This window comes from Apostichopus japonicus, chromosome 5, assembly GCF_037975245.1.
Source record: "Apostichopus japonicus isolate 1M-3 chromosome 5, ASM3797524v1, whole genome shotgun sequence".
Classification (NCBI taxonomy): Eukaryota; Metazoa; Echinodermata; class Holothuroidea; order Aspidochirotida; family Stichopodidae; genus Apostichopus; species Apostichopus japonicus.
In genome coordinates this window covers 10,450,009-10,461,481 of record NC_092565.1, presented here as the reverse complement: position 1 = coordinate 10,461,481, position 11,473 = coordinate 10,450,009, and the positions used below count along the sequence as shown (strand labels likewise).

Below are 11,473 nucleotides of genomic sequence, written 5' to 3'. Positions count from 1 at the left end.
CCACAACCATCGTCTCCCGTACCCATGATTTAAAAATAAAATTCCACGCTACCTTGATTGATCGAATCCTTTACAGTTAAATTTAAATTTTAATATTTTAATATATATATATATATATATATATATATATATATATATATATATATATATATATATATATATATATATATATATATATATATATATATATATCCACGTTTTCTTCTCGGTATACATACTAGAAACTGTGACGCACACCGCAGCGAGGACGAAAAACAACAGAGAAATCTTCATCTTGAATTAAAGTACGGCAAAAATTGAGTGCTTCGTTCCTGTGTGAGTTGGTTAGAGAACACTAAGACTGACATTCGGCTCTATTGGCTACAGTACTTCTATCTTGAGAGTAATGCAAACAAAACTAGCAATATATATAGGTAATTCACGCCCTGAAACTTGTTCCTGATTGGCCGAAGATAGGCTTTGAGTTATCAATTTATTACACGCAGATTGTATATCCCAGTTGTCAACACATTAAGACACTAAGAAAGAGAGATTTAAAAAAATCCAGAAAGAAAGCTATCAGTATAATGCATTAAAATAACTATGCACTCAATACTAATCAATTATGCAAATTTTAGACGGAACGCTAGTAATGTTAACTTATTTGAATAAAGTTTTATCAAAGATAACTCTTTATAGTTCAAAGTTATCGATAGAATATCATCTTGGGTATATTGTTGCCCAACCTAAATTCTATGTGACGAATTGCATTAAAGAAGTTACTCGATATTTGGTATTTAAAGGTTATTTGATGTACTTTGAGCATGAAAATGACACAGTTGTTTATTTACATATATACTCATTCAAGAACTTATCAGTACATTGAAATTAGAACCTGTACGGAGCAGACTTTAGTGGAGTGTTAGCTCAGTGGTTGAACGCCGCTGCCTTTCAATCATAATGTCCCGAGTTCGAGTCACTCCAAGATTAATGTATGTCGTCCAGTTACAGAGTTGTTGACAATTTATTCATTATAACGTTTATTTTCTGCCATGGAGAAGGGTTTTGCAAATGCTGAAGTTAAAATAGGCTATTGAACCTTTCAACGTGACCCTTATGATGAAATCGGTTTAATTGTCAACACTTTAAACGATCTTTCTGAAATATAAAAGAAACACGGAGAAAGTTAAAGATTTCAGATACTAGTTGCACTATGGCACAGATCTACAACATGACAGCTACCAAACATGACTTTATAAAGTTTTTGGTTATCTGTTTGTGGGGGGTTGTTGATCACAAAGATCTCTTTCATGTAACACGGGTTTATGTCTCATTACTGACATTTGTTTAAAAATGTGACTTTTGACTGGCCCACCAATGTGAGTTACCAGTAACATAAGCATAGTTGTACATGATGATGATCGGTTTGTGCAATTAATATCTGCAAATAAAACTATCGCGCTGGCGCCAAAGGTGACAGCTTGCGTTATCACCCCTCCACCACCACAACTTCCACCACTGGCTGTCAGGGAAAGTATAATTACGAGCAAGGAACGGAATTTGAAAACGACTCACACAAGTAGAACACGGAGAGAGGGAGCACTGCATATTTATCAAGACTGTACAAATCAAGACTACTATCAGCCGCGAAACATTTCAATTCTGCACATGACAATTTTCTTTGGGACAATCTTACACAGTAACAGATCAAAAGCGACCCATGTCGAAAGACCCCAAGTAAGTCGAATTAAATATTGCTCTATGTTCATGTTCGTGTTAATTTTGTTTAAAGTATAGATTTTGACTAACTTACTCACTATTTTCATTGACGAACGGAACGACCGGCTGCTTCTAGCCTAGCCTATCTGTCTTTATGTTAGGCTAAGCAACGCTGAATGATTTGCTGTACAAATCAAGAGCATTCTTGTTGTACTCATGTAATCATGGGGCATCTTTAGTCCGAGAGAAAGAACAAACTTAGGGACAAGGACTAGTAACAGATAGTACTTCATATCAACAGTAGTATTGCATGCCTAGTGTGTTTAATGTAAGTTATAAGTTTCACATTGTGCAGTGTTATTAATAAAGGCCTCATGCCATTCAATCTTATTGGTCTAAATTAATTTGGTAGGCCTAGTAATTGGTATCACCCTAGTAGTACTACTGCTAGTTGGTGTACTATTTACCAAAACTTAGTACAGATTCTCTCCTAGGCCTTCACAATGTACATATTGGTCTTTATTAATTAACTACATTTGGACAACCAACTTTGCCATCAGTTCCACTCATCCCTGCATTCACTTTGAGCCTTTGTCTGGTTGTCCCTCAGACAACCAAGCCTTACCTTTTGTTTTTTTGTCTAAGGGAAAACTAGACAATATCCTTAAAAATGTCCTGAAGGCTTAAGTGGATTAGTGGATGTCAGACTGGGGAAATGTAACTCCAAGACTTCAATTTGAGAAAAAGCCAACATAATGCTGTTGTAATTTTTTGTTCAAGGTTTTATTTACAAGAATCATAAGTCCAACTCTAAGGAGTAATAATTCTGAGGTGGACGCTCAGAAGCGGAGTGGGGAATAGAGTCAACTGGGTATCTGCCCATCCTGGTGCTAGGATACATCTCTCAAGTGGCCATGTATTTTATGGTTGTAACGGCTAACTTGTCTATATCCTTCCATATTTGTCTTTAGGTAAACATTCTGTATATATATAAATTACATGGAATTATCATTTGGAACATAGAACTTCTGTCAAAACATTGCAAAGTGTCTGAGTTCCTCTTTTCAAATTCAGTAATTGTCCACCCAACAGCTTCATATTTTTTAATTTATGGTTGCTCAGTACTTAACAATCTTTTCTCTTTTTCATTTGAACAGTTTCAATGGGTAGAAAGAAGAAAACCCCCAAGTTTCCACCTTTGAGCCTAGAAACAAGCAAGTCCAATATTAAGTTGCAGCCAACGATATCCCAGTCTTTCAATAGAGTTGGAGAAGAAATTGAGGCCATGGATGATTCAGATGACGACGTATGTTCTCCTTTTGCCATATCAAGAAAATAAGTAGGCCTAGATGTCAGTATTTGTGTTGACTATGGATAAATAGGCCTTAAGATTCATATCTTTCGTCAGTATCTGTCATGGCTGATGGGTCCAAGTTATGCAAAAGTGACAACAGTGAATAATTTATCCAGTATCTCATCGCAAAATTGCTATACAAATTATGCAAAGATGTAAATCACTTCTTGTATACAGCAACCAAAGTACTTTATAACAGAGACAAAATTCAGAGACTTTGAAGCTGCTACCAAAAAAGTTATTCCCTGGACAATCTTTACCGCATTGACCGCATATCTTGCTGGACACATACATTGATTGATTGTGGGCCTTCAATGTAGCTCACATAACAAGAGAAAAAGAAGAAATAAAAGAGAAAATGAGAGAGACAAAAGAGAAACAGAAATAATTAATACAGTGAAATGCCCTGTCATTGTGGCATTGCTCCATTTATTGAATGTTTGGGTGTAATCTTACAGCCAGATCGAATTTCTTTCTAAATAACTCATCATATGTCATTCTAATTTCTCGTTCCAAACGTTCCAAAATTGTACAGAAATATTTAGACTCAGATTACAAAGTTTTGGAAGTAATATGCCTTGTCTGTCTCATACTTTGCCTTAGGAAGTGGTGTAAATCAGGGTTGTTAGTCGAGGCAGAGCAGAGAGAGCAAACAATTTATAGATTTATAGATTAACAAATTGATTCACTGGGAAGATTTTATTCAAGAATAAAATGTTGGTTGTTAATAACTCTTTCTGTAGCATTCCATCGCTCGCAAGTCAGACTGTCTGTTCGAGGTGATGAACAAACACTGCCCAGCTGGATTTGTCTGTTTTACGCTTTTCTGTGGCATGTGTCAAATTCAAGTTTGTTAGTCGAGGCAGCACAGAGAGGCATGTCAACAAATGATATTGAAATGAAATGTCTCCCTCTCTCGCTGTAGCATTCCTTTGCTTGCAAGACTATACATACTAGAAGTGACGCTCAAATACTTTGCAGTCGCTGTACTTCTTCCATGGCTATAAGTACCCCAAATGTGTTCTTCTGAGATGCAAAGTAGATCATAAAGCTAGTTAGTGGGCTTACATTCTGAGATAGGCCAATATCAAAATTATTTTTCTACCCCAGTGTTCTTATTGTCGCAGACTGATCATAAACATGTGCAGTAAGTGTGACAAGTGACCATGTTTATTGGCTGCACTTTGTGCAGGTAATTCTTTTTCAGTTGCACTTTTATCTGAAATGTTTTGTTTTTCAATATGTATTGAATGTGAAAGTACAACACTGTGTAGTACTTACACTACATACCGTAGCTGCAGAAAGGTTTAATTGTTACTATTAATTGGCTACAGTTGCCTTTCTGTTCTTTAATTTTTGAGCTAGTCAAGTGGAACTTGAAGTTGTCTTTCTTTCTAGACATGTTCAGAGACAGCGAATAATCGTTTGGATTGTTTTCGTACTTGGGTCACTCTCTTAAAATCCCTTTGCTCACCGAAACCTTAAATTGCTCTTTTGAGAGTTGTGTCAAAAGATTGTGATCCTCACTTTCTGTTTAAATCACTTGGATATGGCACATGTATGGTTAATTTACCAAAAAAGAAATATTAAAAGAGACATTCGTATAGTACAGAATAGGGATGCACTTACTTTGAAGGTTTTTATTAATTTTTGGAAATAGTTTACATTGATTTAAGTTAATACCAACACCTTTTAAAGGAATAATTCAGGCCAGATTTTGAAAAAGATCCAGCCAGATTTTGAAAAAGATCCGGCCGGATTTTGGAAAATATCCGGCCGGAACCGGAACCGGATAATTGCTCACTATCCGGCCGGGTTGTCCGGCCGGACCGGGTATCCGGTGCATCCCTAGTACAGAACATTTGATTCGTTAGTGTCCAGTTTACGGATTTATCATTTGGATGTTGCTGAATGTCAAATTTATTCCGGACATCTTTAGACATAAACAGGTCAATGGGGGATATTTACAGTACATTGTATTAATTAGGCTAATCAATAAGCTCCATTTAAGTATTCACTTTTTTCCCGACAGGTCCAAATTCTTAACTCAGATCGAGGTGTTCGAGTAGAAAGAAGGAAACAGTTGGTCAACGAACATGAAAACAAATCAAAAGGTGAGATGTTTTTTCGGCTATCGGCCCTTTATTTTCCTTTTGCTTCACCCCCTCCCCCCTCCCCAAGTTTTGAGAGTTATCTTTTAGCGTAGTTAGGAATATAATAATATGACTACGACATCTTCTGAAAATGGACCTAAATTTAAGATACTGTATGGTATGTTAAGTGATGCAAACACTCCCATTGATGTCTCCTGCGGCTCAAATTCGTCTTTTGAAATCAGTTTAAAAAATTCTTCCCAGTTATTTTTATTCTCTCAGAATGGTATCGTCTCCACTTTCAAATTCTAAGGAAAAATCGAATGATGCGAGGAGTATCAAGAAGTGATATTATCACACCAAATAGTCTTTTTCCAATTTTGTGTCGCTTTGCTCGCTTTTCCTGTGACTTTGCAAGATGCTACATGTATTGTTTGCTTCAAGGGTATCTTTAATTATCATTTTGCAGAGCTTGAACAAGTTCTTTTGCAGAGGCGGGAAGAGGCAGAGCTTCAGGTAAGTGATTTTGTCCAACTCGTGATCTTTCAATTGAGCTGTCCTTAACTGAATAAAATCTGCGATGCTATATAGCTTGAAGGCAAAAGGGTCAAGTTTGTAATACTTAAGAGTAGGGCCGACTGTTATGTCCCGTTCAGCACTTGATGAATTCAACTGCCATCAAGGGCATAAAAAGATTTATAACAGACAGCTGATGATTGCACTAAGCCTGAGTTGGGTACCTAACCGAACATTCGTGTACCCGTATGGAATGGGAAATAAAATCACGTAACTGCTACGCGAGTGCTTTCATGATTTCAATAATTCCGTAGGTCTGCATGTTTTGATTAAGCAAGACACGCGAATACCGAAGATTATTTTCATGAAATATCTTTCTTTTAGTGAAGATGGTTGTTTGAGTTATATATTTCAAGTTTTAGCCATTCTTAATTATTCTTTTTCGTGTGTGGATAAAATCACTCCCCAAACAAAACTATACCAGTGAAAACTACTCAAAGTTGGAACCTTCAATCCATCGCAACAGTACCGATCTGCCATTTATGTACATTGTTCGTTGTGTTAGGCTAGTCCTGCGATTGAGTTTTGAATATTCGGTCCGGAGGTTCAAGTACCTGTTACCCGATCGTGTAATGATAACAGGTACCCGGTTCCGATTTTTTGCTACCCGACTCAGGCCTAGATTGCACAAGTTATGGGAGTGAAAAGAATCGTCTGGGAGATAGATATGGAGCAATGCATTGCGGGGAATAATTTTATCAGGTATATCGCAAAGAAAAATAGCTCAGTACAAATTGGACCAAATCATGTATAAATGTGTAAGCCATTGTTTGAGCAGAGAATTCTCAGTTTCTTGTATTTTTTATAAAAAACACAAATTCCAAACCTTCACAACTACTACGCAGAATTTGAATACTAAATTCTTTCTGTGAAGGCTCAGCGGTTATGTTTCCCAAAGACCAGTCAATACAAAGCCACAATTTTGGCAGGAAATAGTCTGAAAGTGGTCTAACGTGCCATTAATTACATAATAAAGTAACCATCCCTTTTGTTGGGGGGGGGGGGGGGTGGTGGGTTATGGATGTAAGAGAGATTTAATTGGTTGGAGGTATATATTAAGGAACTTTGCTAGGACAACGAGGGACTTCTACTACTATATTTGGGTGTTTGTTTGCTTTGAAAACAAGAACTACGAACATCGAAAATCGAAAAGCCATGATCACCGGGATATTGTTTACAAACTGCTAGAAAGTGGAGTATTTTTTTGAATGATTATGTTAGTTTCTGCATTTTATCTATAACCACTCTCTCTCCCGTAAACACCTCTCAGGTCAAATCAAGTCAAAATCAAATCAAGTCTCAGGTCAAATCATAATATTTTTAGTTGTTTTGCACAGATTCCCCCTCCCCCCATATTCTAAGTCCTTGTTTGTCAATGAGTCATCAACAGATAACAGAATTATTTGTCCATTCACTGTCTTTCCCTTCGCTTGTGCCTGCTACATCCGCACAAGTTCATTCATATTTTTTTTCTTTGTCAGCGAGCTATCGAGCTCAGCAGGAAGGAGGCCTGTGCAACTGCACATGAAGACTGGGAGATGGTGAAGAGACAAAATGATCGACAACGGCCTTCGGTCAGTTCCGTGAAACGGCAGGAGGAACTGGACATCAGGGAGGAAGATGAAGAAGACGACGACATCCTCTTGGGAGAACAAGACGATACGTCAGATGAAGACAGAAAGTCCATCAAATCTGAGATATTATTGGATTCAGATCACGAGGTAATGTAGAACCTGTGTGTCAGTCCCGATAGACTAAAAATGGAGACATGATATAAAAGAAGAAGTCTTTGTAGGATTCCAAAAATTCCAACCACGAGATGGCAGTTTCTGGCATTCCATGGCCCTATTTCTAACCTTTATGAAAGACAAGTGTCTCTTACCAAAAGCAGCTTTTTTTGCTTGGGTTTTTGATAAACCTCTTGACACTTTGATAGTGAATTATCAAATTACTAAACTCTCATCCTAGTGAGTGTCCATGATCTCGACCATGCACTTCACATTTCCAAAAGTGTACTTTTTGTTTGATGTGTTTTTCATATACTCTTCACACATTTGTCTGGGTGATAAAACATTTTGGAACAGAAATAATTTTTTCACCTCTGAATTAAGTCATTCGGTGAAGTAACACGTCAGGCTGCCGTATTCTCGATTATTTGTAATCTCTTTTTGAGAAATACTCGTCGACTCTGTGAAATTTCCCACCAGAGGCACAGAAGCTGCATTAACTTTGCTAGCGGCTGTCAGAGTCTGACTCCTGTTCAGTCTACTCACTCTTCCCCGTTAACAGAAACTCATTACCCAGGGAACTGGTAGATAAAGCAATGCATATCCTATATTCCACCTTCATTCAAGCAACCTATGTGTAAATATCGTCGCTCGTCGACACCCAACTGATGAACTTGGGAGATTTATCCTCCGAGATCTTACTTTGAAGAGACAAAGACGAAGAAATCCAAACTCGAGCAGTAGTAAATGATTGCGTTGGATCCTGACAAAATTGTTGCCCGGTCCCTCTGTTCCAGAAACGTTAAATGTATGCATGTTCAAGGGAACAGTCTTTCGTTAACCAAAAAAAATATCCCCATCTTTTTGGATTATGACTTGCAAAAAAAAAAAATGGGGTCCAATGCGACAAACGCAACGATGCTGTACTTTAAAAGTTTCTGTTTTACCGGTCGGCCGCAATTTTTTGTTTAACTTTAGAGAGAAGACATTGTGGGTGTAGACATAGACATCAGCGGTGCCAACTCCAGCCGAGGGTCTAGCGCCTCAGTAGCTTCGGTGACTTTCCCAGCCAATCATCTCCATCAAGGAGAGGACGAGGAGGTGGAGGAGGAAGAGGAAGAGACTCAACTTCTCGAGGAGGTTGAATCCGAGATTTCAGATGGAGAGGTCGAAGAGATTAGCAGAGATGAAGCCGGCATTACAAAAGGTGGAGATGGTGGTGAACAATATAACACCTCAGGGGAGTTGTTCTCTCAGGGTGATGGAAGCCAAGAAGCACTAGAAGAGGTTAGTCCTCCCACTATACCCCTTCTTCCTTCTATCCCTTGCCCCTCTTCCCCTACCCAACCTACCATATAGTCCTTCCCCCAGTACCTCATTCTTGCTAGTAACTCTGGGCGGAGTATATCAGTGAGTCAAGCATAGGAATTGTATTTTAAAGGTCACTGGTTTGGATCTCATTCTAGCAAAACATGGGAGTATTCTAAAAGTACAGATAGGAAGAAGCCCCTATCAGAACCATCAGAGTTAACAACACCCCCCCCTCCCCCTCAACCCCACAAAGCAAAAAAAAAAAGGAATGAAATTAAGGACTTTTGTCATGCATAAAAATAAAGAGAGAAAAATTAAGTTTAGTTCACTGTCTTTTTGAAACCAAACAAGGGAAGGAAAAGATAGGATGTGTGAAATTTCAGAGAAAACACTTTATTGCTGTAACTATTTAATCCTGGGGGAAAAAAATATTGAAATTGAAGAGGGACACTACTAACCATCCTTGTCGATATTTGTCAGTTAATTGATGTTTAAGAAAGTGGCAGAGGATTTGATCCAAGGATATATTTTTTCTGTCTCAGAGTGGATATCCCGTCAGTCTGTCCCTCATCAAATTGGTTTGTTTGTGTGTATAATATCACCAACATTTCCAAATGTATTTCTGCCATTTAGACAGTCAAAATTTTTTTTCATTCCATTTCATGACAGTTTCAATTGCTTATTCATTCCCTTTTGTCATTTGGTTTATTCCTGGTACCCTATACTCACACCCATCTTTGCTTCTTGTAGATTCATTCAGTAATTTTTTGTTTATATATATATATATATATATATATATATATATATATATGTATATATATATATATATATATATATATATATATATATGCGTAGCATTTACTAACACAACCAGCTAGTTTAAAGGAGACACAAACCAAATCTTTCTTGGTGTACGTGATAGTGTAAAGTACAAACTGCTTAAGAATAGTCATATTCCATGTAGGAGATATCACAGATTTAATATTCCTGAAATTCACACTTGATCAAGTCTTAATATGACATCATCAAGCCGCAAGTGCTTCAGGTTTTTGTTTTGCTTTATTTGATTATTTATTGCATCGTTTTTTTCTTTCTTTCTGTAACGGATGTGGGTTTTTTAATCTAAAAAGTAAAATGTTGTAAAGCTGTAGACATGACCACCGACAACATTGACATCGGGTCAACGATGTTAACATTCTACCTAGAAAATGTGAAAAGAAAAACAGAGAATTTTAAAGGTTTCAGATCTTAACCATCACAGACTTAACAAAATGGCAGCTCCCAGACGGGACTTTTAAATACGAAGCAAGCATTTCTTATCTGTTTTGAGGGGATTCTTCATCACAAAGATCTCTGTCATATATGACCTAAAGATGATGCTTGGGTCTGCCTCTCCCTTCAATCACAATAAACGTTGTTGTCTCGCTGTTCTTTCCTGCCTTTTTCGCATCGCCGTTGGTAGAAACGAATAAACATATTAACCCCCCCCCCACCCCCCAGACTTGTAACTTGCATCCTATTCTTAACTACAGGAAGTTAACATGGACACCAAAGTGGAGAGCAGTGATGATGATGAAGATGATGACTTTGTGTTAGCTGTGGAGGAGTAAGTATAATTGTTATAAATTCAACATGGAAGGCAGTCCCCAACCCCCCGCCCCCAACCCCCCACTCTGACCAACCACATATTGCCTGTGGGGTAATAAGTCATAGCAGGTTATTCATAGCTTACAGTTGGTATAATCGAACTGTCAACCAAACTGCTTATCTACTGCAGAAAGCAGTGTGTAGGTAAATATGTAAAAGTTAGGTCTTTTTCAGAGGCTGACTAAAACAAAAAGGACTCATTAAGGAAAAACAGTTAAATTGGACAAGTGAGCAATGCATAAGAGCAATATTAGACACAACAAAGAGAGGGGGAAGATTACAGGGAAGATCGATGAGAGGATTAAGAGCTGTGGATATATATTGTGAGGGGTGTAACAGGGGGATGTACTTAGTAATGGAGGTGGAAAGGGGATTAGGGAGGAAAACCTGTGCATGTGGATAGAAAAGATGATAGAGGGGGAGGGGGAGGCAGAAAGAAAAGGGAGGTTTAGTCGTTCCCTTCTTGGACGTTGAGACCATGTGGTTGAATGGTGGGAAAGGTGATTTGATCCGCAAAAGATTTCTGCTGAGGGGATTTCATTGCCTTGTGGGTCTAATCAACCAATTTAAACTCATTTTGAGTGACAAATGATGACCACAATCGCTGATTCATGGACTAACTAAATTTTGGGGATTTGGCCACTTTTAGAAATAGGTCCGCCAGGCTGAAACAGATTGTTCATATCCATCTCCGTCTTTCTCTTTGTAGGAATGAATTTCGAAAAAGTTCGAGACTATCTCGACGGAAACGTAAACGTGTAGAAGAAGTAGCGTCCGAACCGAATAAATCGCTTAAAGTGGACGACTCTGATCGTGATGAAGATTATCAAGCGGAGACGCAAATTGAATCTCAGGAGGTCGCCAGCATGGACGGCTCCAAAGAAGACATTGAGAAACTTGTGAACGGTCCATTCAGCTTGACACCGATCGAGTCTAGAGGCGACGAAGAGGGGTTGAAAGACCGTAGGTAAGGAGACGAGAGATTGCCCAGAGTTCTGCTAGGAATCTGTAAGGTATTTTGCTTAAGCCCTGTGTCTCAAAAATTTTATAGCTTTTGCTTTCGGTAT

General features: G+C 38.1%; 1 protein-coding gene across 1 annotated transcript; it reads left to right on the top strand.

The window, feature by feature from the left end:
• The first annotated feature begins 1,579 nt into the window (after nt 1-1,579).
• Nucleotides 1,580-11,406, top strand: LOC139967609 (uncharacterized). Its single transcript, XM_071971571.1, has 8 exons — nt 1,580-1,716; nt 2,856-3,004; nt 5,085-5,166; nt 5,615-5,661; nt 7,203-7,442; nt 8,427-8,735; nt 10,292-10,365; nt 11,116-11,406. Exons 2-8 carry the CDS (start codon nt 2,861-2,863, stop codon nt 11,375-11,377), a joined length of 1,158 nt encoding a protein of 385 aa, XP_071827672.1. The 5' UTR covers nt 1,580-1,716; nt 2,856-2,860; the 3' UTR covers nt 11,378-11,406.
• Nucleotides 11,407-11,473: the final 67 nt, after the last annotated feature.